The sequence below is a fragment of the Chaetura pelagica genome, unplaced genomic scaffold (assembly GCF_000747805.2).
Source record: "Chaetura pelagica isolate M959 unplaced genomic scaffold, ChaPel_1.0 scaffold166, whole genome shotgun sequence".
Lineage (NCBI taxonomy): Eukaryota > Metazoa > Chordata > Aves > Apodiformes > Apodidae > Chaetura > Chaetura pelagica.
In genome coordinates, this window is record NW_009953758.1 from 4257310 (window position 1) to 4284857 (window position 27548).

A 27548-nucleotide genomic window follows, 5' to 3' on the forward strand; every position below is an offset into this window, starting at 1 on the left:
AGCCTGAACTCCAGGTACATTAATGTAATTTATAAAGAGAAGTTACAGCTCCCAGCATCATCAGTTGTGGATTTAGCACACTTTACTACCTTCCTATCTCTCTTTTTGGTCATAGTGTTTATATTCTATTTTAAGGCTTAGGGTCAGAATCAAATATCCTTCACTGTAAGTGATTTGTAAATTCACTAACATTCATTATTTGCCTTCTCTTGAGACCATCTCCATTGGCTCAAAAATTTTAACTGTGCAGCCCAACAATGCACCTACATATCTACTTGTACTCCTGCCAATACCATCAACCTTAATTAAAGGAGAAACTGTTAGAAACACAGTAAAATGAGTTTTCTGCAGATTTCCTCTGGTGAACAATTCTTCTTGAGTTTGTAGAAATTAAGCTGTTGGTGTTTGTTCATGTGCATTGCTGTTGCTGTGAAATGTAACTAACGTGAACTAAGGCATTTATTAGTAAGTTTTCTTCTGCATTGTCTCCACTTCTCCTGCAACAGTAATACTGTTGAGAAGATGGATTAGAGCTGCAAGGAGCCTTTCAGAGCTGCAGATATTTTGAATGATAAAAATGGCAAGAAGGTATAGATAGAAACAGTGCACTGAAATTATGTAGCATATAAAGGCTATTAGCACTAAGAACTGATGGGTTATAGGAGTATTGGCAAAATAAAGTCCTCAGTCTCATAACCTAGAGTTATGTAAAATAGATAAGAACTAGATGGAAGTGAAAGGGAAAAGAGGACTGCAGATGATTTAGAGGCACTCTTTTCACTTAAATTTTGTTTTCCTCTTTGCGTACCATAAGTGACCTGTATAGTTTTAATAGTTGTGAACGAACCATGAATGAGCCTTTCTTTTAGCTTGTCTAGTGCTTGTTAACTCTTGTTTTGCTTCCTTCATTCTCAAATGACTGGTATGAATGAAGAATGAAAGTCTGAGGGAGGAGAAGATCCAGTCAGCATCTATCGAGTCTATCCCTGAGGTCCTAGAGGAGTGTACATCTGTAGCAGAACATTCTGACTCTGCCTCAGTTCATGACATGGACTATGTAAATCCCCGAGGAGTACGTTTTACTCAGTCTTCCCAAAAAGAAGGTGAGAGGTGGGCAATGTTGCTGAAGTCCTTTCTCCTTTCCACTGTTCTGTTTCACTTTCTGCTAAGAGGGTTATTAGCATCTGTTATTAGCATCTGTTATTAGCATCTGTTCCTCATCTGGTCTGTAACCATTTCATTTGTAACACTTATTAGGTATCTGCAAAAAGCAAAATCAAATTTAAGAGTGCTAATCTCTTTCCTTTAGGAGCAGCACTGGTCCCATATGGACTACCATGTATTAGAGAGCTGTTCCGCTTTCTTATCTCACTCACCAACCCTCATGACCGCCACAACTCTGAGGTGATGATCCACATGGGGCTGCAGCTGCTGACTGTTGCCCTGGAGTCAGCACCCATCGCCAACTGCCAGTCCCTGTTGGGCCTTGTGAAGGAGGAGTTGTGCCGGCACCTGTTTCAAGTGAGTCTGCCTTATGCTGCTGTGGCACATGGCACTGGGGAGTCAGATACTAATTTGCATCAAAGAGTCTATTAGAATTTGGTATTCACAGGTCTCAGTCTTGAAATAAACTCTCTGCTGCATTGCAGTGTGAGTTTTGAATTGCACCAGTGAACTGGTGCTGTTGCAAAGCTGGAGAGGTTGTTGTGTGTTATTGTCTTCAGACCAGAGCCAAGAAAGATGAAGGTGATCCAAGTGAACTGTTACTGTGGGAAAACATTGTGTTTTGATATAATTGGTTTTGAGGTAATTGTGGATGCAAGTTACCAGCTTATTACTAAGCAGAACTTTTGGAGTACCAAGCTATTAACTGCACAAGGGCCATCTCAGAGACAGATCTTCTCCCAAGTTCCTTCTCCACTAAGAGGGTCTGTAGACTTGGCAAAAGAACAAAATTGTGTTAGGAAAAGTGCTACCACACGTGAAAGGTAATAAAGTGTATTCATCCTTACTAGCAAACAGGGAGGTCAGGGAATCGAATAAAGGACTGTTTTGTGAAAAGCCATTGCTATGAGAGGATCATTACATTGCTGTAAGTGATGCCTGCAGTTCCACAGTCCTGCTACTTCCAGCAAATAACTGCTAGCCTTTGTAATTCTTAAAGGTTTTTTTGTTTCTTGTTCAGCTACTGAGTGTTGAACGCCTCAATCTGTATGCGACCTCCCTCAGGGTGTGCTTTCTTCTCTTTGAGAGTATGAGACAGCATCTGAAATTCCAGCTGGAGGTGAGTTTTTTGAGTATCACTGAGTGGCTATTGATAGTTCCTTGGACTTCACTTAAATGCATGTAGCTAGGCAGTAAGATACAGTCTAAATATCAGTTTATCTTTGTGTAAGTGACTCAGTGGGTTCTGGGTAGGCTGTGTTGCCTTTTCTTGTTGGATAATAAAATGTCTGTGGTGTTCTGTACTGCCTGCCTTCATACTGTTTTTTTAAAATGGTAAATGCAGGTGCACTGAATAGTAGAACTATTAAAAACCTTTCCACAGCCTCCTTCAGAATGAGCCATCATTAAATATGGAGTGTCCTGTGAGAAGATTAAGCTTAAATCTATTTCTGTAGTCCTCAAAGCTATTCACTGTCCAGCTTTCTTTTTTCTTTCCTTAAACTGAGCTGCCCTGTGTTTCTGCCAGATGTATGTCAAGAAGCTGATGGAAATAATCACTGTGGAAAACCCCAAGATGCCCTACGAGATGAAGGAGATGGCTTTGGAAGCCATTGTTCAGCTGTGGAGGATTCCCAGTTTCGTGACCGAGCTCTACATTAACTACGACTGTGACTATTACTGCGCCAACCTCTTTGAGGAGCTCACCAAGCTGCTCTCCAAGGTGCTGAAGGGCGAGTGGGCAGTGGGGGGCCGAGATCTCGGCTCTGGGGAGCAGGGTGAGCGCGGGGGCAGAACTTAATGGGAGTGTTGAAAGATTCGGGGTGAGTAATCTCTCGAGATGAAGGCCATTTAACATTTGGAAGCAGAAGAGAAAAGAATAGTCATGTTGCTTTTAGAATGTCAGAGCAGATAAACTGTTAGAGAGCTTTGTGTGAAAAGTTTTGGGGCTTCTCTTGTATGTCTTAGGCCTCCCCAAGCTCTGCAGGAAACTTCCTTCCCTCATTATGGCAAGAGAGGCATGAAAACTTAATAACACTTATATTTTATTTTCCAGAATGCCTTCCCAGTTTCTGGACAGCTGTATACGGTCCATCTGCTGTCTCTGGAAGCACTGCTGACAGTGATTGATAGCACTGAGGCACATTGCCAGGCCAAAGTGCTGAGTAACATACATCAACAAGAGAAGGAAATTCTCAAATCCAGCCCAGAAACCGTGAACAGCACCAAAGAAACAAGCAGTAGTAAGATCCCTTTCTTTGATATTTTGATATTAAGCTTAGTCTTGTGCTAGACTTGCAGGTCTCATTTTAGTAGCTGACATAGTAAGCTACATAAAAATATGTTTTAGTCTTCTTGTTACGTGTTTTATAACTTCACACTGATGTTAATAGCCTTGGTAGTTGTAAAATTTACAGATATCAAAACATGGTCCTCATGTGAAGCTTTATATAAAGGCTATGTCAAGACTGACAGTTAAAACATAAAGAGGTTATGCTGTGGAATTCATGTAGACGAAATGCTGAGGAATCACTGTTACTGGGGGCAACTCCTTTTAATATGCATATGTTCAGTTCAGAGTGATCAGTTCTTTATTTCTCTGTTGCTAGCTTTTTCCTTGGTATGCCTGTGGGATGTTTTTTGTTTTGTTGTTGTTTGTTGTTTTTTTTTTTTTTTTAACTTCCACAGATAATGACAGAGCACTCAGTGAGGGAAAATCTTCCAATTCAGTCTCAGAGCCAGCTGCTGCATGTCCTCCCACCAGTGGGTGCCTTATGGCTGACCAGATGAAGGAGGGCTGCATGGAGTTGGAAGGAGGAAGTGAGGGAGGTAATAGTCTCCACAGTACCCTGACACTGTGTATATGCTGGGAATGGTGTTGACATTGCTGACTGATTCTGCCGTACTACAGACTGCTGTAGCTATTGTGTGTTCAAAGTTAGAAAAAGCTATATTGTGAATATTTGTTTATTATATGTGTGTGATATATGCCTAGCAGCTCTTGCATTTCTTCTGGAGGTGGTTAGATCTGGCAGGTTACTTTTGGGCAAAACTGTGTGAAATTCATACCAGTGCTTCGTATTTTTAAGGTAGTCAAGGGCTCCCAGTAATGAGGGTAGTCAGAATAGCCAGAAGATTAAATCTTGTGATTTTGTGAAATTGTCTAGGACAAGAAGCCACTATGTGATTATGCTGAAGGAAATGTGGGTGGAAGGAGTGTACTAATTGAATAGTAGGAGTGTGACTGCCATTTGCAGGGCACCACATTGCAGCAAGACTCCATGACTGAAAGTTATGATGGGACAAGATAGTGGGCTGAGTGCTAATAAGAGGATAGGTTTGACTCTAATGATGTTTTGTCCTTCTAGCTGAGAAGAGTATCCCCAGGAAGCCTACTCGATTTTCTTGTATTCTTCCAAGCCCTCAGGAACTTATGCAGATTAAGAACAAAAAGAAGGTATGATTTAGAATATACTAAAAATGGATCTTTGCATGTTCTTTTTGTTTACCCATCCTGTGTAGGCTTTTCATGATTGGTCATATCTCTGAAATTTTGAATTCTAGTCTCTGCTTATAAGAATTAAGTAGTCAGTCTCAGAAAATTCTGCTACTCCGCAGAGACAGCAGTGATTATTATCTGTTCTGGATTAGTTTTGCTAAAGCTTGCAAGAAGTATTGGGGAAATTTTGTGGTACAAAATTTGTGAGTTACATCAATCTGATTTCTCACTGGGAATGTTGCTGGATCTAGTTTGCATTATATGAAGATAACCAGGTACCTTCATCAAAAAGGTCAAATTCCCTGCTCACAGCTGTAAATGGGGAGCGTACCAAGAGGCCAGTAGTAAAAATCACCATTTTAGCCTGCTATGCTGGTTTGTTTGTTGCCACGTTTGCTTTATCATAAGGATAACTGAAAATATTGTGTTGATTGTGGCAAAGCTGGTCTTTGTCTAGATGTCTATTTCTTTGCACTTCATTCATCCAAGTTATAATCTAAACCTTGTGCAGTGTCTCCATTCCCTGAGTGGTTCCAGTCTAGGTCTAGTGTTTACACAGGTGTTTCATGCAGATGGCTATGTATTATCTGCTGTCTTGTGTCAGACATCAAGTACTGGCCTGTTTTTTCATCTCCAGAGACAGCAGATTAATATGATAAAAAATTTCCCTGGGGGTTGTATGAGGCTGTTTTGGGCTTGGTTTGTTGTTTTGGGGGGTTTTTTTTGGGGGGTTGTTTTTTTTGGTTTTCATTCACAGATACTCTTTGTACAAATTTCATTCTCTTTGCACAACATATACACAAGGTAGTTTGATTATTTAGGAAGTGGGAGATTACTAACTTTCAGTATGAAAATTACACATATTCTGGATGAAACATGACTGGCCATTGTAGTTGTGTGGGTAAGGAGCCAAATGATTTAGTGGAAAAAGAAATTAATGTATTTGAATAACTCATTGGTGGTAAAGAGTTTTTTTTAATTTATACTTGACTAAAAGATTTATGACTTCTGTCCAGCCTAGGTGTTTTTATTTTACATTGTTACAAGGAAGTGGTGGTCATATTTGTTTAAACTTACTTAAACAAAAATAATTAAGAAAGTACAACAGATCTCTTTCTATTGCCATACTAATCTGTGCTTTGTGATCCACTCTGGTAGTCTCTGGGTCTGAATGTAGTTTGAGACATTGCTTTATCTTTAGGAAGTCTGCTGTAGTACTTGAGAACTTTATTCTTTCCTTACAACACAGTGCTGCAGTGGAATAATGCTAACTGGCTTTCCGAGGCACAGGGACAGGGAGGGGAAACGGTTGTCAGCACAGTCTTCAAAGGAACCACCAAGTTTGTGCATTAGCTAATTTCTAAGAAATTAATATTGATGTAGTTACTGTTTCTTTTGTAATCCTTCGCTTTGCATTAAATCTGTCTTTCATGGCAGCTTTGCCTTTTTGTGAAAGTCCGTTGTTGAGCTTGCATAGTGCTTCAGCTGTTTTAACTAGAAACCTCTGATGATACTCCAGCTTTATTGTGCTGGAAAACAAGGTTAGAAAAAATCAAGAGCATTTCCAGTGGCTGAGAGTTTGTGAAGGGAAGTTCCAGGTGGCCCTAGAAAAAGGGCAGTGCTTTACACTGCAGCAGACAGCAGAAAGTTGTTAATAAAACTTAATCAGTATGCCCAAGAAAAATCCTTTCCTGACCCTAAATCTGCTAGTTATTTCATTCTGAGCACGTAAACAGGGCACACAAAACATTCAACTTAAGTAATGTTGATGCTGACATGACACCAGTATGCTCTGCTTCCTTTAACCTCTGAAGTATTAAACATTAGCACAGCTGGAAGGAGAAAAACCCTAATTAAAAATGTAAACCAAATAATGCATAAAGTGGAAAGTTTTACTTGATGCTTCCAAAAGCAATGACCAGAAGCTCAGAAGAAGCTAAGACTGGCATTGTTATAAATGCAGTCTAAACTGCCAGCAGTCTGGTCTTCTTTCAGGACATCTTAAGAAGTATAACTAGTCTGTAGAATATCCTAGGGCTTGGGTTGCAGAATTTACAGCTGAACAGAAGTGCTGTTAGTGTCATGGAGTCCCTTCAAGCCTGTTATACTGGTGCAGCACGTGGTTATTTTTTTTATGCCCTCACTGGGTCCTTGTGCACTCCATGCTATTCCAGGGTCTGTGTTTCACTGCAATTTGAGGATGTTGATGCAGGCAGGGGAAGCAGAAAACAGAGAGCTGGAGACTTCTGAGGTACTGAGAAACCCAGGGGAGCTAGTAATCATGGTGGTCACGAATTTAGTTCAGTAGGTCATTGCTAGCAGTTTGATCTTGATAGGAGCTAACAGGGAACTGACATTTATTCTGGTGCCTTAGTAAAGTTCATACAATTGTTTGTGATTTTGGTTTTTCAGAACACCACCAAGAACATGCAGTTAACCCTTTCATAGTCAGATAACTAGAACGGTACAGTCTAGTTTCCTAAAATAAGAATCAAGCAGGGCAGAGTAGTTGACTTCCCTTTGGAACCAAAAATCCACCTGCTTTTCACAGCCTACAGAGAGCCTCATCATACTGGAATGCCAGATGTTCCTGGGACCATGTCTCACTAGCAGAATGTTTTCTGGTTCTTAGTTTAAGCTTTTGCAACACTTCTTCCTTGCACTTGCTGAATAAGTGCCAAGGATTCTTGCTTCATGTCTCCTGTCAGTGAGGTAGAGTCTTGTTCTGAAGGGAACAGAAGAGGGCATGGAGCAGTGCTGCTTTTGTAACTGGGTAGAGTTGATCTTGCCACATGTCTGGAGTTCATCGAGGACCTTCCTTTGCTCTGTTGACATACTAGAGCAGGTGAAGCATTTGGGGTAGCAGAGCTAATTGTTGAGTGAAATGTCAAAGACAGCAGCTCATGCTTACCGTATCCAGTAGTGTTTGTTAGTGAATCCTTGTGATGAATGCAGATTTTCTGGCCTTATTAGGCTTCTCACTGGATTACACAGTACTGTAAACTTGATCATGCTGAGGTGGATCTATTTTTACCTTGCTTTTGGTTTAAATGCCAAGAAAAATTTAAATAAGAAATGCACTTCAAGCTTGTAATAATCAGAATATCTCCCTCAGCTCCTGATAACTGGCACAGAGCAGTTCAACCAAAATCCAAAGAAAGGGATACAGTTTCTACAGGAGAAGAACCTTCTTCCTACCCCCATTGACAACAATGAGATGGCCAGCTGGCTACGGGAAAATCCTCGCCTGGACAAAAAGATGATTGGGGAATTTGTGAGTGACCGTAAGAACACAAACTTGCTGGAAAGCTTTGTTGGGTGAGTGTCTTTCTGTATCTTTTTAATCAAAAAGGGGTGAAAGATAAGAGTTCAGTGATAGAAGAAAGAAAGAAAAAAAAAAGCAGTAGAACAGTAGTTCCTGGAGACGTTGGATTTGCATCACTTGGTTCTCTGTGTACCCCTATGCTTTAATTCTGTGCATCTGTTGCCTATGGTAACATCTTAAATATAACAGTAGATAGGTATAATAGTATGATACTTGAGTTCCTTTCAGTAGGGCCAGTCTTTGTGGAGACTGGAGAGGTGATTACTTATATAATGACCTATAGGACTGTTGCCTTTCTTTTATTGTTTTTTTGCTTATTCATGGTGTATTCCTTCTCTCCTCACCCTCCCCTCTTTACTGTCTGTTCTCTGTGAAATCTGGTATTTTTATGGTAAAACAAACAAGACTGTAGTCAGTAAGTTTATCCTACCTTTCCCGTCCTGTTTCAATTTCTCATTGCATTTCATTTTTCTTGCAGGACTTTCAACTTCCAAGGTTTGAGGCTGGATGAAGCTTTACGACTTTATCTAGAGGCTTTCAGGTTGCCAGGAGAAGCACCTGTAATACAGAGACTGTTGGAAGCCTTCACAGAACATTGGAGGGTATGTACTTCATGGGCAGAAAGCTCAAAACTATGTTCTTGTGCATCTGCTTGCTGTGATGGACGTGTCAGATCAGACTGCCTGTATAAGCTTACGATGTCCTGCAGGCAGCAGCTGTTGTTTTAGAGGAGATGGCAATGGCACATGGATTTCTGGGTTGCTTTTTGGAAGTTTGAGCCAAAGCCTGGGGTTTTTGTTTGTCTCAGAGATGATTCAATATTGTGAGTAAGAAAATGGCTGTCTTTGGTCACCGGTATTGCAGTTCCTGTAGGACTAATTTGTATATGCATTTGCCTTTCAGAAATCAAATGGGTCCCCATTTGCTAATAGTGATGCCTGCTTTGCCCTGGCCTACGCAGTTATTATGCTGAACACTGACCAGCACAACCATAATGTCCGCAAGCAGAACGTCCCAATGACTCTGGAGGTGGGTTTTACTGTTGTAGGCACCTCTCTTTTCTGGTTTTGATAGCAATGTAGTACCTGTTTTTATCTCAATGGCATTCTCTTTTTTTTTTCCCTGGCATTCATCACTCATGTACACAATAAGGTGGTGTGCAGCACTGAATACCGTTGGGTGGGGGGGGCTGTGGGTAAGGGGCAGTCTGAAGAAGTACGAGATTAGCAGACAACTTGCCAAACTCATCAAGAGGCTTGTGTGTGTTTGAGCAAACTGTATCCTAAAACATAGTAGGAATGATAAGATTGTTCAACTGCTGTGGGCTTCTAGGGAGTCCAAGTCCTGTGAGTGTCAATGCAGTGGTACAGAGCTGTTGTTCTGATGTCCGGCCTCAGCTAAGCCCATGTTATGTTGTGTCGCTGTTCTTTTCTTGTGAGCAGAGACAAGCACTTGCTCCACTGCCACTAAGAATAACATTTAGTCTTTGAACTTTGAGGCCACTTGTTGAAGAGTACAGGAAAATCTGTTCCCATGGAAAACAAGTGGAGTACTGATCCTCACCAAGCAGTTAAAGCTGGAGATACTACTAATCAACACTGGTGTAACTTTTTTCAGGAGTTTCGGAAGAACCTTAAAGGTGTGAACGGAGGCAAAGACTTTGAACAGGACATACTGGAAGACATGTACCACGCCATCAAGTAAGAATCAACCTGTCATCTCCTTGTATGCAAAGAGCAAACTAGAGTTTTTTGGTCTGAGTACTGAGAGAGACTCGCCAATCATGTACCTATTTACCTCAGACCAACTTTCTTCTCCATGTGGAGCTGTGGTTAACAAGCCTGTCACAGTGATTGCACTGGATTTATGTCTTTGGATTCTTGCTATGATATTTTAATCCACAGAGCTGAAGCTAAAATGTAAAAACACATTACTTCTATCAAAGTGCGAAAGAATGGCTGAGCAAGACCAGCACATGTGAAGTGCTGTATCTAAGAAGGCTGTGTTCTCCAAACCAGGCCTTTAGACTTCTTTAGAACTTTCTATGTAATGCTAGAGATAGTATCTTATTCCAGGACAGCACTGGTGCCCTGACATAATATGTTCAGGTCTCAGTTTCTTATGCTCTGCTTTTGAGCTCTTTATACTCCACTGTGTCCAGCGTTCTTCTGCCACCCCTAAAGCTCCTGGCAGACTGACCAGTGTTTGAGGAGGATTCGTGATGGCTGAGTCTATTTTGTGCACACACTAGCTCTGGGCACAGAACTCAGAAATCTATCCTATCAGTAAATCCAGGCCCAGCCAATTTCAAGCTGAGAGGATTACATTTCTGAGGAGACAGGATGCGACTCAAGCTCAGCTGGTTTCAATCTGCAGTGGCTCTGGCTGGAAGCAGGGCAGCTTGATTAGGCTGACCCTCCCTTTTGAGCCTTCTCCAGGGAGGTGGAGATGCTGCCTGCACTGAATATAAATTCTTCAGGAGGTAGCTGTAGCTTTCAAATAGAACTCTAGTTTTGAGAAGCATCTCCCCTGAGGGTGTTTTTGACGTTTTTGAGTAGTACGCTGAGGATATCTTCATATCTTCCTTTCAGTTATCTACTGCTTCTGTCTCAGTCTATTCCCCTTTATCCTCCCTTCACCAGATACTTCAGCTTTTTCAGTATGTTCTATGGCTAAAACAATTGCTGTATTATTTCAGTATTGCTCCATCTCACATTGCCCCAGTGTTAGAGTTGAGATTGAGGAACTGTTTGTTTTCTTTATATAATTAGTAGATTAAAAAATTAGACTCTAATCTGTACATAATACTGCACGATCTCTTCAGGATCTCAGCATTTCACTTTTGACCACAGTTTCCTTTCCTGAGACTTTCCAAGTAAACCCATTCATTTGCTTCTGTTAATATTAGTCAAATATGGGTTCTTAGAAAAATAGGCTATTGATTGCAAAAGTATTTTCTACATAACCTCAGAAATTATTGTCAAAATATGCAGGCACCTGAAACTGACAAGAGCTTATTTCTTATGCATAAATCCAGAGGGTTTTTTTTATAAAGACCCATACTTTTCAGATTGGTTAAAATCTACTAGTCTTAGTAGATTTAAGACTCTTGTTCAATTAGTTGTTCATCTGCAGAGGATTATCTCTTGTGCAGTGTTACCTATGTCTATGGAGTATGTATTGGAACTTTATATGTTTTAACCTGCATTTGCTAGTACTACTTGACATTAATCACAGTCGTTTTCTTATTCTGTGGTTTTAATCCAGTTAGAGTAAGGAGCTGTGGTATCCTGGCTATGGATCACACATCATACATTTGGTTTCTTGTTTTATCTTACATTTTCTACTACTTGCCTTTCTGATACTTGATTTTGGCATATATTAATATTTGCATTATTCTTATTAAAGGTACTTATGCTTACTGTTGTCTAAAGTATAACAGTTTAATTTTTTTTTTTTTTTCTAAGAGTAAGAAGATATGCAGAGCACTCTTAATGGCCTGAGAGCTGGGCTGGAGGGGGGAAGCTATCCCAGTGTGCTGTCCAAAAGTTGCCCATTATATAACTGCAGTATGTCTGGTGTTTTGCAGTTGTAGTGTTAGCTGCTGCTTCAGTACTGTCCTTACACAATTGCTGCCGGGTGCTGCTGAGAGCCTCCAGACTTTATATCCAGGTTATCAAAGAGGGGCATGAGAAGCAGGCAGGCCTAGGAAAATAGAATGTTTCAGGAGCTGGCAAAATCACTCCAGAGTATCTATCACTTAGCTTTGAGACTATATAATGAAAGGCACTGTGTAAATGTTAGGTTTGGCTCAGAATGAAAAATTCAACCTTTCTGCCTTCCTTCCTTGTAGAAATGATGAGATAGTGATGCCAGAAGAACAGACGGGCCTGGTGAAGGAAAACTATATCTGGAATGTCTTGCTACATCGTGGTGCAACTGATGAGGGAATATTTCTCCATGTGCCTCCTGGAAGCTATGACCATGATCTCTTCACCATGACATGGGGGCCAACCATTGCAGCACTTTCTTACGTTTTTGACAAGAGCTTAGAAGAAACTATCATCCAGAAAGCTATCTTTGGTTTCAGGTAACTCTTGCATACATGAGGAAGAAGAAGAGTTAAGGTGTGGCTGTTGTCTCCTGTTTACCTGCTGGAGACATCACAGTGAATGTCAAGTGTTACTTTTCCTAGCAATTGGAGAGCATTTTATTCTGACCTTTGGTCCTCTAGTTTAGTTCTGTCATTTGTATTGATTCACCCCATCTTGGCGTCTCTTGGTTGCTGCTCACTGTTTGGCTTGAGTGCTGTGTTGTAATAAATCAAAATGCCAAGGATATGTATTGTTAACTCCAACCTTGTTACATTTAAAAGACCTGCTGATATAGCCGTGCTGCTTAGAAGTGAGGGGAGAAAGTCACTCTTTACTTGTATGGTGATGCTTGCAAAATCCCTGTGTATAAACAAAACTTCTTTGTGTGTATGAGGCCATAGTTGTGGCTGAATGGGGTGAGGGATTTTTTATTTTTTTTTTCTTTCCCAGATGGCCAGTATTCAGAACACTTGCTATCTGTGAGAGACTATATTGGAACAGTCTTTGTTCATGCTTAGATCCACCCCAAATAGTTCCTTAAGCATAGCTTTAAAGCTCTGTTAATAAAGCTCTGTTAATATACTGCTGTAGCCAAGATCTCTTGGAAACTAGACCTTCAACACTACTGTCAATCTCAGCAACTCTCCTATGTCGAGACAAGAGATGAGTGTATTGGCTCAGGTGCAAGTGGTCTGTCTGTTTAGACTCACTTCTTGAAAGTGATCCTTGCATTAGCACAGGCAAATATCAGGATCTATAGATGAGTATTGAGATTATTTGAGATAACAGTAAACTTCTGTACACCAACATTCATTATGAGTGGATGGAGAGGAATATCTAAAATGTCAACAGAGATGCTCTGTGGTTTGCTGTCCTGTATACAGACTTGTCTGTGTTGACTTACTACATTATTTTCTGTTTTCTTCTTTCCCCAGAAAATGTGCAATGATTTCTGCTCACTATGGCCTTAGTGATGTATTTGACAATCTCATAATTTCTCTCTGCAAGTTTACAGCTCTCAGCAGTGAGGTAAGTTTGCAAGGAGTGGAAGGTAGCATGGCTTTTAATATATCAGAGCCCTCTTCCTTTGTTAAGCAGTAATATTTGCTTATTTAGTTATCACAATGTCTGTAGATATTGTGCCCAAAGTTTTGTGGAGGAGATGATGAAAAGAGTGTAATGGAGTAGGACTTCCACAGGACAAGTTCAAATACACAAATTTCCCTCTGCTGTCTCACAAGTGGCAGTTTGTGCAGAGGACTTGATGTACTTGTACTTGATGTACAAGTTTTTATTCCAGCTACTTGATCCAAGGAGATGTAGATCTCCCTGTGGTCAAGACAGTGATCATCCCAAGCAAGTTTATGCCTTTCAGTTATGGAATATTTAGTTATAGGGCTTATCTGGTGCCAAGAGAGACTGTTTTGTGAGCTCTTATTCCAATGTGTAGCATAAAGGCTTAGAAACCCAGCATAAAGGCTTAGAAGAACAGATGCTTAGAGTTGTCAGTTGGTGTGTCAAGTCTGGTAATAAGATCAGCTATTAGCCCTGCTTTTGGCAAGCCTTAAAGACTGTTTTCATGGATTGTACTGTGAGAATAAATTCAAGGTACAGTGAGTGATGTGAGCTTTTTATGCCCAGATATGTGTGTTTACAGTATCAGCCTGATTTTCCCCAATTTGTTTGATAGACCATTCTTTGTGCTAAGGGGAAGATGATAGCAATGCCTTTGAAGGGTCAGAACTTGCAAAGAATCTCACAGCATTGCTTGGAGAACCAGTGTGAGACCCATAGTGAAGAGAGTAGAACTGCCACACATACTAGAAAGGGAAACAAGAACATTCAGGTCTGAAAGCTTGGGAGTAAAAGGGCTGAGATAGGTGATTTTTTTTTAATCCTGTGAAGGGATAGCAGAAAGGGTGCAGTCCTGCACATTTATCCAGTTAATGGAGTTAGGCTGCAGGGAAATTAATTTGGTCTGGATGTTTTGTATCACTTGCATTCGGGCATTGGTAGCAGTGAAAAAGAACCAGGTTGGCTATTAAAAGACAAAGAAATCCCAAGCATTGGGGTTACTTTAGATTCTTCCTCCACAGCTTACAATAGTAAATATTAAATACTTGATCCTCTCCAGACATACTAGACTTTGAGACTACCAATAGATAACACAGAGGAATGTCTGCCATGAAACAACTGTTTGACACAGATTTACACTGTAGAAGTAACTAGACTAAGCCCTCAGAGGTACCAGCTGTTGCCAGCTGCATCCCATCTAGTTGTGAGACTGGAATCTGGAGCAGTCCAAGGTCTGTGTAAATTAAGCAAGCATGTCTTTTTATGATGACATAGGACCAGGGACTTCTGGATTTGAAGAAGTCTGTGAGTTTTTATCTTTGGCCAGATTCCAAGTACACCAATTATTTTCTGCTGTCCTAAATTCCTTTAAGGCTTGGAGACGGTAGGGGAGTATGACAACTGAACAAATATTTGAGAGAGAGTCTGGGGGGAGGGGAGGAGGGACTGTCTTCATGGGCTAAGGAGACAAAGCAACTGTTAAAAAGCTAGGGAAGAATATAAAAATGTTACTTAGCTGCTAGTTATTTCACAGGTCAGATCATCCTGGTGATCAGGCATCCCCTTCAGGCATTACAATTGCTGTGCATAGCCACTTTGAAAGAAAAGGAATGAAAAGGAACACGAAGGGGAATAAAGTGATTTTAGAAGAGCAAGTGCCACACTTCTTGATCCACATTTTAGACTCATACTCCATGTATAAGTATTAGCAAAACCCGTGTGTGTTTTAATTTGGTGGTTGTGGCTTATTGCCACAGTGTAAAACCAGGCATATTGCTGTTTGCACTCTGAGGCTTCAGTGATGTATGTATTCACGTGGCTTTCCCAGAGAAACAATGGAAAAAAACAATCAGTTGTCGCATTTCTGCTAGACTTCTAGATTGGCAATTCTAGTGGAGTTCAACTCTAGATCAAAGACCCATTTTGATAATAGTTTTGCCAACAGTCTGGCTGAAGCTAGAGCTAGTTTTTCTGAACCTAAGATCTGAGGTTGGAAGAACCACATTTTCAGTGCATTCTATCTCCCATCTTCTGTCTCCTTTCTTGATAAAGGAATCAGTATGGGTTTTGTCCACATAAGCAAGAGAATGGCAAGACCCATCCCTTATCAAAAGGACCATTGCAGTGAGCTTAATTAACTGCAGAAACATGGAGCATGTTACAATGTCTGATACTAGCTTACATGTTCACTGGGTGTTTTCTTGGTTTGGCAGCATGTGCTTGGTTGGTTTAAATGACTTAGCACACTTTTTATATTTTGAAAAGCTGTGTGTGTGTTGTGAGCCAACAGTTGTTGGCAGAGACTGTATGTCAGGGTTCATCACTCTTACTTTGAATTTTGTTGTTAAATAGCAGTAGGAGTAAGTCAATAACGCTTTTGGCCATAGTTTTCTTCTCTAACAGTAGAGCAGGGTAATTGGTCCTTCCAGAGGAGATATGGTGCTTTTCATGGAAGGATTTGATCCTGTGATGTGTTCCCATTGTAGAATAAACTAGTGTTAGTGAGTTTTCAGCAAGCACTTTCAAAATGTTCTGTATTGTTGTTGTTCTTGGAGACCTTATGATTAGGTGGTTCAGTGACTCAGCTTGTATCAGGTAAGCCTTGTCCTTGTTTTTGTGCAAAGTGAATATGAGCTGAGGAGTTATCCAAGTATCGTACACAGAATTGTTGTCCTTCCCGTAACCGGTTCTGAACAGTCTGCCCTAATTTGTGTTGAAAAGAAAACATCTCTTGCTGACTGATTGCCACCCCCTTTTCTTTCCTACAGTCTATTGAGAACCTGCCCACTGTTTTTGGAAGTAATCCCAAGGCCCATATTGCAGCAAAGACTGTGTTTCACTTGGCCCATCGCCATGGTGACATTCTGCGAGAAGGCTGGAAAAACATCATGGAGGCCATGCTACAGCTTTTCCGAGCAGAGCTGCTGCCCAAGGCCATGGTGGAGGTAAAAATAACCAGTCCATGAGTAACTGAAGAGTGTGGGAGTGGGAATATGGCTTTCCACAGAACCAGTTCAAAGACAAGGAGAGCTCTCTTGCAAAGGCCTGGCTTTGGTAAAGCATGTACAGAGCTAGAAAGCCTGCAAAGGGTGTAGTGTTTAAGTTATATGCAGGCTCTAGCTTCTTTCATAGGTTTCATTTTTCTCATTTTACTTTTTGTTGGACTTGGAAAATTCCAGCGTTCATTTTACTTGAACAGATTTTTTCTATTGTGCAGAAGAGGGACATGCTTATAGGCATGAAATAGTAGAGCACAGAATTGGTAGTGCCAGATGAGGGTAGCACTTTACTGAAGGGGTGAGGGGGCAAAGAGCTGAGCTTGACTGCCTATCCACGAGTGATTCGTGTGGTATTTCATCACTATGTGAAACTTTACGGTGTCAAGTGGGAAGCCTACCAAGTACTAGACAATTGATCATATACATGTTGTTGTCTGTCTTCCAGGTCGAAGACTTTGTTGATCCTAACGGCAAAATCTATCTGCAGCGTGAGGAGACACCATCTATCCGGTGAGTGGTGCTGAAGTGGTTCCCCAGCTTTTTGTGCCAAAGCCAGAGAATAACGTTTCTTGTTTTCTCACTCATTTTGGTGTCTTCTGATTTGCAGTGGTGAATCTACAGTGCTGAGTTTTGTTAGTTGGCTAACCCTCAGTGGGACAGAGCAATCTGGTATGAGAGGGCCATCTACAGAGACACAGGAAGCAAAGCGGGTTGCTCTGGAATGCATAAAGGTAACGTGCAGGCTGTAAAGGAACCTGCTTTTGTTCTTTGTGACGGTACTATGTGGATAACAGCAAGAGAAGCTTAAAATTACACGTGCTTCTAGGCAGTATTGCAGGTTCCAGGGGACTTGGGATTTAAAAGAAACTACAGAGGAACATACCTGCATTGAGAGCTAAAGAGTCCAATGTGTTGTCATGCACAAATGTAGTAACACAGGAAAACAGAAAAGATTACTCACAAGAGGCTGGGATCTGCCCTTGGCATCACAGTCCTATAATTGAAGACAAATTAATAAATTCACAAATGACTACTCTTTTCCAATACAGTGTTAAGGTGTATGGTACCAACAAAATCTGAACCTGAGCTTTGAGCAGTATGTGGACAGAGGAGTTATCTGTTAAAATCTGTCTAGCACAGATCAGATCTCTTAAAGGTAACAGATGTGAACTAGCTAGCAGGAGTTTTCCTCCAGGTAGTTGTGCAAAGTCACTATCTGTATCTTTTCTGGGAACTATCTGTGTATCTGGATGATCTGTTTGTATGCTTTCCCCATCCCCCCAGATACACAGTCCTCTTCGTTTGTTTTTTTTGCAGCAATGTGATCCTGAGAAGTTGATCACAGAAAGCAAATTCCTCCAACTTGAATCCCTCCAGGAGCTCATGAAGGTAAGAGAAATACTGGGCAAGGGGTTGAACTGGTGATGGAACAAGTGTGCTATGCATGATCATAAATATGAGCTGTCTACTCATCTAGCTCCTCTGTCTCCACAGGAGGTCTTGGACCTATATGGGTTATGAAACCAATCATTGGTTCAAGTTACGTGTAACTTCTATGCTGGCAACCACAATTGCTTTAGTACTAGAGGAAGACATTAAATTGTGGAATGCATTCTAAAATCCTAGAGGAGATCATGATAAGTGCTTGAAAATATGCATAGTTCTGTGTAGAAGCTTAAAATTATGCTTTTCCATATTTTCTGGTGTGCTGTGTGCATCATGAGGGCATTCTAAAAGGCTACTTTGGAGGCAGGAGCTGTACAGAAATACAGGACTGTGTTCCCTTGGTAGTGTGGTAAATGGCTGCTGCGGGGAACAGCCAGATCCAGTAGCCTTTGAGGTAGAGAAGCTCATCTCTAGGGTAGGGTGGGTAGATACTTGCCTGGTTCTGAGGCAAGTAGGTTCTGAGGTAGAGGCTTCTCAGGCTAGCGTGGAGCTTGAGACCACTCCAGGGTGTGGAACAAATCTGGCTGCTGCTCACCACTTCCAAAAGCAAACAGTGCAGTGTGACCCTTGCAGGAGTGCTGTGTGGGCTGGCAGTGTGTGCTGCCTAATTTCATGGCTTCTTAAAGTGCAAATGCCTTTCCCTTCAGGCTGCTATAATTGCCATTGACTGGCTTCATCAATAGGGCACATGACACTATTAAGACTTGTGCTAAAACAAAGGAAAGGTTTCTTTATCGAGGCTTGCTGTGGAAGTTTGGAAGAATAGGTATTGAGTTTCAAAATTAGGATGGTAAGTGAGTGAATCCCAAAGAACAATACTTGAAATAGCCATAGCAGAACCTGCTGTTTGGATCACAGAAAGGACCACTACATTGCTGGCCCACATGGAGAACTGGTGACTCACTTTTTGTGTGGCATCTCAGCTCTGGGGCAACATTTTGCTCTTACCCCTATTACATCAGAAGTTCTCCCTTCATATGCAAGCTGACGGCTTGAGAGGAGTAGTTCCAGTATTTATAGTCATTCCTAGGTATTTCTGCCTTTTCTGTGCTTTGCATATTCTTGGCAAGAAGCTGCTGGCTTTCAGAATTCCTCTCCATCTGAGAGACTTTGTCAGTGTTTAACATCTTCTAAGTTCATGTTGCATCCTGCATAATAAAAAGAATTATAATTTCCCAAATATTTAGCTTGATTCCATCCAGCACATTTTTGATGGACTATGCATGACCTCACCAGACAGTGGTGTGTCATTTTACCCAGATCCAAAGCATTCTGTTGATCCTCATTTGTTGGTCCCCCAGTTTGGGGGGCTTGTGATTCACAAACATTTCCTGGTATTTTTAGGCTCTAATCTCCGTGACTCCTGATGAGGAGACATATGATGAAGAGGATGCTGCATTCTGCTTGGAGATGCTTCTGAGGATTGTGCTAGAGAATAGGTATGACCTTGAACTACATCCCTGCTTTACTGCAGCTGATGCCTGGGTCCAGGGACGGAGTTCCTTATGTGCTTGCCAGCTGAAGTAGCATGTGGCTGTAATTTCAGGGCTTAGCAATTCCACTCTAGCATGTGCAAACAGGGGCTATTCTCTCATGAATTATTGCTTGATATCCTGAGATTTGGAGAACATAAGCAAAACTCTGGAGGGAAAATTCTCCCACCTGATTGATTTGCAATTAATGAAGTAAATAAGAAATGTGTTGGTTTTGCTGTGTCTGTGTGTCTGTTCTTATATCTCCTGGCTGGAGTTTTGCACTCAAATGAAGAAATACCAGGTTGTCTGGAGTTCTGGGAGAGATAGCTGGATTCCTTTTGTCTCATCTCCTTTCATCCTGCCCTTTCCCTCCTCCTTGTTGTGGCTAGGGACCGTGTCACCTGTGTCTGGCAAACTGTCCGAGACCACCTCTACCATCTCTGCGTACACGCCATGGAGTTCTGCTTCTTGGTGGAGAGGGCAGTGGTGGGGCTGCTAAGATTAGCGATTCGGCTCCTTCGTCGGGAAGAAATCAGCGCACAGGTAAGGGATTCCTGGGGCTCTGTGACACCTGTCAACACAGGGAACCAGTTGCTGTTGGATGGGCCCACATTTAACCTGTCTATGGTGGGTAACAACAAACAGCAGTTTTAAGTGCTTTTAAATCAATGAAGGGGGACTTTGCTGGAGAATGCAGTGTTAATAATGGGGTCTGAATGTCTGTCTCATTCTCTGGCCAGGTTCTCCTCTCATTACGTATCCTGCTCATGATGAAACCAAATGTGCTGTCCAGAGTTAGCCATGAGGTTGCCTATGGCCTCCATGAACTCCTGAAAACCAATGCTGCCAACATTCACTCTGGGGATGACTGGTACACACTCTTCACCCTCCTGGAGTGTATTGGGTCAGGGGTGAAGCCACCTGCAGCCCTGCAGGTTACAGCAAGGACAGATAACGACACAGGTAAGACAGGCCAGCTTTTGCTAGGAAATCTGATGCCTGCCTGCCAGATAAGCAGCTGCTTCCTCAAGCTTTTCAATTAGCAAAGGGGACTGCAAGAAAACAAAGCTGATATTAAACTACATTAGCAAGATTAAAGACCAGCACCTGCTGTTCACTCCTACCCCATGGTCTTTCCGTGTCTCTACTCTGCCATCTCATCCTGCTCTGTGAGCAGCAGTCCAGGTGCTAGTCCCTGAGGGAGCAGTGGGAGGAAAACTGATATCTGTTGTAGCAGCTGTAGAAGGTCTTTGCTCTATCCAAGGAACATTTTCTGCTGGTTGTGGTTCTGGTGCCTTGGGTAATATAGCCTTAATCTTTCATCTGGGTTTGTAATATAAACTCAGCTGTTGGTCCTGTCATACTTACTCCTTTTGTGGGATTGACTCCTTTCTGTTCCCATTTTAAAGATCTCATAAAGTTGTTCTTTAAAATTCTATGTCCAAATCCATTTGTGTTCAGAGTGCCCAAACCATTCCCACAAGACCAACCCACTATTTTCTATTTCTCTTAACTGTGTTAGAAAGGTGGTATTTTCAGCAAATGCTTCCTGCTTTGTTTTAGCCAACTGGCAATGTATTTGAGGCCAACAGCTTCAGAGTTTTGAAGCAAACAGCAAGGAAAGACTTTTCCAGAAGGCTTAATTTTCCTCCTAGCTTTTCTATAACTTCATTGCTAGATCCTGATGCTTTGTGGTAGACAGATTGGGGAAACCTTATTTTTCAAAACCCTTATGGCTTCTGGGTTAATGCTGGGCTGTCTTCTCTTTTCTTTTTCTTTTTTTTTTTTCTTCCCTGCTTCTGTCTTGGCTGATTGAAGAAACTACTTGACTGTGGCACCTTGCACATCAGAACATTGTTCTCTTTGCCTCAGTGCACTGTGTTCACAACAAGTCTGTCTCTGCTAGTAAGTTTCTGGTTGATGTTGAATTATTGAAAGAATTCATTTTTGCTTCTAAATAATGTATCGGTGGCTTAAATTTAGCCCTTGCAAAGATTTCTGTGCTTGAATTGTGTGAAATTTAAGGTTATCCAAAAGGTCAACCAAGGTAGAGCTGACAGGAGTGGAACATGCTAATGTGGGTTGCTGTTAATGAGAAAGACTTCACCAGTATTAGCGTGGAATGGAGTCATGTTGTGCTTTTGGCGTGGTCTTGGCTGAACCTACCACCTCCAGTAGTTCTTGAAGTGTATGGTACATCTGATTCCTCCCCCAGGGTCAAAGCGCTGGACTTCCTGCCCCTTTTTAATCTATGGTCAGTCTGACAGATGCCATAACAGGGGATGGAAAGCTCCTTCCCTCTGAAGGCGAAAACCAAACATATCTACAGGGGAGAAACTGTGTCAAAACTCTGTGTTTCCTACTGTCTCCTGTGCATGCTCCTGTTGTAGCTCTTCTTCCTCTCACAGGCAGAGAGGCCTAGGCCCAGTTTCTTCCAGAGCCCATTGGTGGTTCCTAGCTGATGCTGATATGACTAACCTGGATTGCTTCTCCCTTATTCACAGCTACTCTTCAAAGTTCTTAGTTTGGCGTTGATCTAAAAAACCCATTACTTTTGTCTTGAAGGTGCTCAGTCAGACAGTGAGGTCTCCTCCTCCTATCATCCAAGTGACATGAGCCTGGACCGTGGCTACACCTCTGATTCAGAGGTGTACACAGACCATGGGAAGCCAGGCAAGATGCATCGCTCGGTGACAGATGTGGATGTCATGAACAGTGGCTGGCTAGTGGTGAGTAGCAGTGGACTTCTGGTGCCTGAAGAAGACTACTCCTAGCATGGTTATGGGCAGAGGGTGTGGTAGGGAGAAGAACACTAAGACAGCAGGAAAAGCTGACAATGTAAAAGAAGGACAGGGAAGAGATGCAGGTGGAGAGGACAAAGCTTGGAGGCAAATGAGGAAGAAAGGGAAATGGATCCTACAGACTTGTTACCTGTTGTCTTCAAAAGAAAGACCCTTTCAGGATGTGCATGAGGTGCCACTTGTTATGCTACCCTCTGATGCTACCCTCTTGCTGTACCCTGCAGGTGGGGAAAGATGACATTGACACCTCCAGATCCACTGCTGGGCTCAGCAGGCTGGGACCATCTCCTCTCGTCAACCAGTACAGCCTGACTGTGGGGCTGGATTTGGGCCCCCATGACACAAAGTCTCTGATGAAGTGTGTGGAGTCCTTGTCCTTCATAGTGCGAGATGCTGCCCATGTTACACCTGAGAACTTTGAGCTTTGTGTCAAAACCATCCGCATCTTTGTGGAGGCGAGCTTGAATGGGGGTAAGATGGCCCTTGGTTTGACAATCAGGATTGGGCTTGAGGTGGTCCATCAGCAAGAAGTGTGCAGTGCACTGTCAGGGAACAAGACCCCAGCCCCCAGAAAATGACCTGCTGTGAGAAAAGTGCCCTGGATCCTGCTGGCAGCAGGAACCTTATTCTTAGTCCTTTCTCTGAGATGAAGGGGAGGTCTGGAGCTGATGTGGAGGCAGCAGTATCAGCTGTTGCTGAAGGCTGTTTCTGAGGGATGCTGGGTACTTTTTTAAGCAGGTAGTTGTCATTTCACAGGACAGGGCCCTCTGCTGGGGATATCAAAAGGTGGCTGATGGACGTGTTGAAAGGCAGAAAATGTTGTGGTGGAGTGTGTTATGGTATGTTGCTGCCTTTCACTTTCTAGGCTACAAGTCCCAGGAGAAGAGGGGGAAGAGCCACAGGTATGACAGTAAATCCAGTCGGTTAAAAAAAAAGCCAAAGGAGAGCTCCACACGGCGATCACGGGCCTTGAGCCAGCACCAAGCACACACACACAGTGATGAGGATGAGGATGAGAGCATCCCTGCCAGCTACCACACTGTGTCTTTACAGGTTAGTCAGGACGTAAGTATAGCAAGGATTTCCTCCTCTCCTTTCCCATTCTCAAGGCCATGCTAGGGAATCATTTGGATTCTTCATAGACTGAGAGGAGGCTGCATCCTGGGTCAGTAGGCACTGGATGGCTGAGGGTGGCTCTGGCAGCAGTATGTGGTTCTGCAGTGAACCAGGAAGACTGCAATTTGGACAGGCAAAAGCAGAATAGGAGTGGAGAGAGAAGTCCTCTGAAAAGCAGGGAGGGTGAGGTCTGAAGCTGTGAGTCACTATAGTAAGTAAGATGGATGTGGATCAAGGGCATTTGGAGACATGAGGTTCATGTAGGATTAGTGTAGAATCCAACAGGGCATCTGAGCTTTTGGGGAGGGAAAAGTCCTGTGGGCTTCAAGTACAGAGGACTGGGACGAGGGAATAATTTCTCTCTCCAGCTGATACTGCAAAGGTGTGAAGGCACAGCCCTGCTGGCTGCCAGGTTGTTGGACTTCAATTCAGTTGTAAAGTGACTTGAATGCTGTCTTCTAAGGTAGCTTTGTATGTGCTTCATTCCTTTTGCTTGGGGGAAAAAAAAAAAGAAAAAAAAGGTTGCAGAGAGTTATCCCTGGACATCATAGCTGAATCACTGGGTTTCTCTCTCTGCCTGGAAGAGTCAGTGCTCTGTGCCAGGAAAGGCTCCATTCTTGCTCCTGGCACGATTGAAATGCTGAGGTGGGGTTTACATGGATACTGAACTGACGAATCTTGCTGAAGATGCCTGGCACTTCACCACTTAGGGAGGGCACAGAGAGCAAGGCCTGACACCATGTCTGTATATACATGGTTATGTACACACAGGAAGCAGGCTTGAGCAGCTGTGACCCTTTTAGCGTTGGTTTGGGGAAGAGCAGAGACCAGGGTTGCTTAAAAAATTTAGATCCTGTGTGTTGCTTAATGCGATGCTTGACTTGCAGCTCCTGGACCTCATGCACACCTTGCACACACGAGCAGCCACCATCTATAGCTCCTGGGCAGAGGAGCAACGCCATCTGGAGACAGCAGGGAGGAAGATAGAAGCTGATTCCCGAACACTCTGGTCCAACTGCTGGTGTCCTTTGCTACAGGGTAAAGACATCCCCTTGTGATAAGAGGGAGAAGAGACACTTCCAGAATAATGGCAGCACTCAGGAAGTTGAGGAGCCAAGAACTAACTGCAGAAAGCAGGCAGAGGTTGATTTTTAGGGTCTGTTGTAATTGAAAAAGAACTTGGATCAAATCCAGAAAGGTATCTTTATCACGTGTTAGCTGCCAGCTTGCTTCTAGACCTGAGAGTAGATTCCTAGTCTGTGGCCTGGAAAAAGCATAATTTTTTACTTTTTTCCCTCAGAGAGCTTTTGGTCTTCATTCTACTTTTCACACTAGACTGGGGAAGTAGGGATGTGACACTTTCTCTGTGGGATTTGTTCTGAAATCCTCTCTTGCAGGTATTGCCTGGCTGTGCTGTGATGCCCGACGCCCAGTACGGATGCAGGCACTCACTTATTTGCAGCGGGCTCTCCTGGTACATGACCTGCAGGCCCTGGATGCCCTGGAATGGGAGTCCTGCTTCAACAAGGTAATCTTCAGGCTGGGCTGGGTTGGGCATGTAGGCAGGACAGCATTGTGATGAAGAGCAAAACCCTGTGGGAGTGGCAGCAGTCTTCTTGAGCAGCTTGTTTACCAGAACAAACAAGGCGTTCCCTACTCTATTCTTGTGAAAAGTTATTCTCTGCTTAGGCTTCTGACTGAGCCTCTTGGAATATCAGAATTATATTCACTTCCCATTGCTTCTTCCATAGTCTCTGCCTAGCTGCCACCAGTCCCAAAAGCCAGCTGCTTCCTGTAAGGTGTCTGTGCAAATCTCGGTCATTATCAGTCATTTTTCAGCTCTGAAATATCAGTGTATCTGATCCAACAGGTGCTGTTCCCTCTGCTAACCAAGCTACTTGAGAACATCAGCCCTGCTGATGTTGGTGGGATGGAAGAAACCAGGATGAGAGCCTCAACACTACTCTCCAAGGTATGCATGCATCTGCTGCCTGAAAGCTCAGGGTAAACCATGTACCTCAAGAAGACCAAAGTGTTTGCTGCATTAACTTCTCAGCATCTCTGATCTCGATAGGTGTCAGTTTGCTAGTTTGACTATTTCCAGTGCTGAGCTTCTCCACCACCTTCTGCTGTTTAGATGTGCCTTCTTTCCAGAACTGTTTCTGTGATCCTAGGCTTTGGAAAAGTTGTCAGGAAGGAGTTTTTGACTAGGAAGGATGGAGAGACAAATATTACATGCAACAATAGTTGAAAACAGTCTGTTCTAGTGGTGATGCATATCACAAGCTGATAGTACTGACTTAAAGCAGAGTGTATGGAAGGGCTGGAAGACATGATGATGTAGACTGCAGTGGCCTCGTGCAAAGGAGGCAAGATCCACTTCTCTACACAGGCAGCTCAGAAGAGTGGAGGCCTCTGGCATCCTCAGGCTGGGTGTGTGCATGCTCCCAGCCAGCCACAAGGAGGGGGAATTCCAGATTGTCATGACTTGCTTGTCAAACTAAGCAGCAGCCCTAATACTACTTGTTGACCGCAGTTGTGGTTTTTTTTCTAGGTGTTCCTACAGCATCTCTCCCCACTGCTCTCACTGACCACCTTTGCTGCCCTGTGGCTCACAATCCTGGACTTTATGGACAAATACATGCATGCTGGCTCCAGTGACTTACTGGTAGGGTGGTGAGAGTGCTGCCACAATGCTTTTAACAAGCATTAATCATTTTTAACCTTCTAAACTTGAAAGGTGCTTTGTTTTGTTGTTTTAACCTTTTAATCCTTCCAAAACCATTTTGTCCCATGGTCTCTCCCCTTGACCTCTGTTTCCAAGGTAGCTCATCAGCTGTTTTTGTTTTTGTTTCATATTGCCATATGTCCATCCTCTGTATCCTGAGGAGTGTCTCTGATTACAGCTGGAGGCCATCCCAGAGTCTCTGAAGAATATGCTGCTTGTAATGGATACAGCTGGGATATTCCACAGTGCTGACTCACGGACGGGATACTCAGATCTCTGGGAGATCACCTGGGAGCGAATTGACTGTTTCTTACCTAGGCTGCGGGATGAGCTCTTCAAACAGACAGTCATCCAAGGTACAGGGGGCTGAGAAACCTCAAAGAAACAGGTCTTGGACCCAGTGCTTGCACTTTGTCCAGTACCCAGCTGCCATAGTGCCTGGATGTTGATGAAATGATAGATGCAGGAGGCTACGGAGCTTGGCACAAGGAGAGCAAACTGAGGGTGGGTGAAAGGACTGAGCAAACTGGTGTGTGGGCTCACTGATCGTTTTGTTTTCTTAGATCCTGTCCCCAGCATACCGATGGAACAGCAGCATCAGAAATCAGTAGTGTCTGCCTTGCCCCCTTCTCCTGCAGAGGATGTGAGACCAGCCACCCACCTGGGTCCTTTGGAGAAGCCCTGTGAACTAGCTGCCAGTGGTGAGTCTCATTTTCTACTTTATGGAATTGGATTCCTGGCATGGTGGTGTGGATCTGCTTTTTCTTGGGTTTAGTATGAACTCCAGTGGCCAGGCCTCCGGTGTTGTGGAACTGTTGTAATTCCAAATGGGTGGGTTGTGACCTTTTTGCTGAGGTTATTGGGGTGGGCAGAGGTTGGGGTAGAATGCTTGTGATAGCCTATGCTCCTCAGGGCCTCATATGAATGTATGGGGAAGGGGCAAGTCTGAAAAGGCCCCTGAATTGACCTTCAACCCTGCCTAACTTTGATCTGAAAGGTGACTTTGTAAGGGCCTGTGTAAGGTTGTATTTTGTCTCTTCCTTTTTCCAGAGTCTGAGAGAGCCACTGCACCTGCCTCACCCACCATCAGCACCTCTGCCTCTCCTTCTTTCCCAGCATCAGCTCCAGCAAAGACAAGCCCCGTTACAGACATGCCTCCTGCAACAGCACAGCCTCCTCTCTTCCTGCAGCCACTTGCCTCTCCTCTGCAGGTGGGGGTGCCACCTATGACTCTGCCAATCATTCTCAACCCAGCCCTAATTGAAGCCACCTCTCCTGTTCCCCTCTTAGCTACTCCACGGCCCACTGACCCCATGACAACGTCTGAAGTCAATTAGTTTGGGGGTGTCTGAGAATGTCTGCTGAGGAAGCTCTGTGGGTGGAGGATGCTGGCCAAATGTTCTCTGGCAGTGGGCATGTTTTTTTTAAAAGATGATGCTAACCTGAGCAGAAAGGCTGCTGGCACAATTCCCCTGGAGCACATCACATTCTGCTCCCTGCTTGGGGCAACCACCTAGAAATCTGCCTAGAAATCCCTGTCTTCTTGGAGGGGTGCCTGGTTCCACTGAACAGTCTCCTTCCTGCCTTCACAATCTCAGGGGCCAGGCAATGCCCACACCCAGCAGCCTGGGACCAAGCTGCCACCAGTTCATCTGGTGAAGGGGGAAAACTCTTGGATGTCACACTAGTGAGGGGCTGTAGTACAGGACTGCCTCTCAGATTATTCATTTCAGTCCCTGGATGATTCCCCAGCCATTCCCTAGCTTTTCTGCCCATGCTTCTGGTTGCACAGTTTTGTTTGGGGTCTGGGCATGCATGGGTTCAGCA

The 27548-nt window shown here is 43.2% G+C and overlaps 1 protein-coding gene across 1 annotated transcript in view; it reads left to right on the forward strand.

Annotated features, from left to right (window-relative positions):
• GBF1 (golgi brefeldin A resistant guanine nucleotide exchange factor 1) overlaps window positions 1–27438 on the forward strand; it is a 98503-nt gene extending 71065 nt beyond the window's left edge. The window contains exons 10-39 of the mRNA XM_010000819.1: window positions 935–1103; window positions 1310–1521; window positions 2186–2284; window positions 2693–2887; window positions 3221–3407; window positions 3853–3993; window positions 4533–4621; window positions 7779–7981; window positions 8467–8590; window positions 8892–9017; window positions 9606–9688; window positions 11842–12078; window positions 13018–13111; window positions 15925–16101; window positions 16601–16665; window positions 16763–16886; window positions 17473–17544; window positions 18946–19040; window positions 19466–19619; window positions 19817–20039; window positions 21642–21805; window positions 22102–22348; window positions 22743–22942; window positions 23881–24031; window positions 24391–24521; window positions 24864–24965; window positions 25548–25661; window positions 25900–26077; window positions 26285–26422; window positions 26772–27438. Coding sequence (XP_009999121.1) covers window positions 935–1103; window positions 1310–1521; window positions 2186–2284; window positions 2693–2887; window positions 3221–3407; window positions 3853–3993; window positions 4533–4621; window positions 7779–7981; window positions 8467–8590; window positions 8892–9017; window positions 9606–9688; window positions 11842–12078; window positions 13018–13111; window positions 15925–16101; window positions 16601–16665; window positions 16763–16886; window positions 17473–17544; window positions 18946–19040; window positions 19466–19619; window positions 19817–20039; window positions 21642–21805; window positions 22102–22348; window positions 22743–22942; window positions 23881–24031; window positions 24391–24521; window positions 24864–24965; window positions 25548–25661; window positions 25900–26077; window positions 26285–26422; window positions 26772–27058 — 4581 coding nt within the window. The 3' untranslated portion in view covers window positions 27059–27438. The remainder of the gene's footprint in view (window positions 1–934; window positions 1104–1309; window positions 1522–2185; window positions 2285–2692; window positions 2888–3220; window positions 3408–3852; window positions 3994–4532; window positions 4622–7778; window positions 7982–8466; window positions 8591–8891; window positions 9018–9605; window positions 9689–11841; window positions 12079–13017; window positions 13112–15924; window positions 16102–16600; window positions 16666–16762; window positions 16887–17472; window positions 17545–18945; window positions 19041–19465; window positions 19620–19816; window positions 20040–21641; window positions 21806–22101; window positions 22349–22742; window positions 22943–23880; window positions 24032–24390; window positions 24522–24863; window positions 24966–25547; window positions 25662–25899; window positions 26078–26284; window positions 26423–26771) is intronic.
• Window positions 27439–27548: the final 110 nt, after the last annotated feature.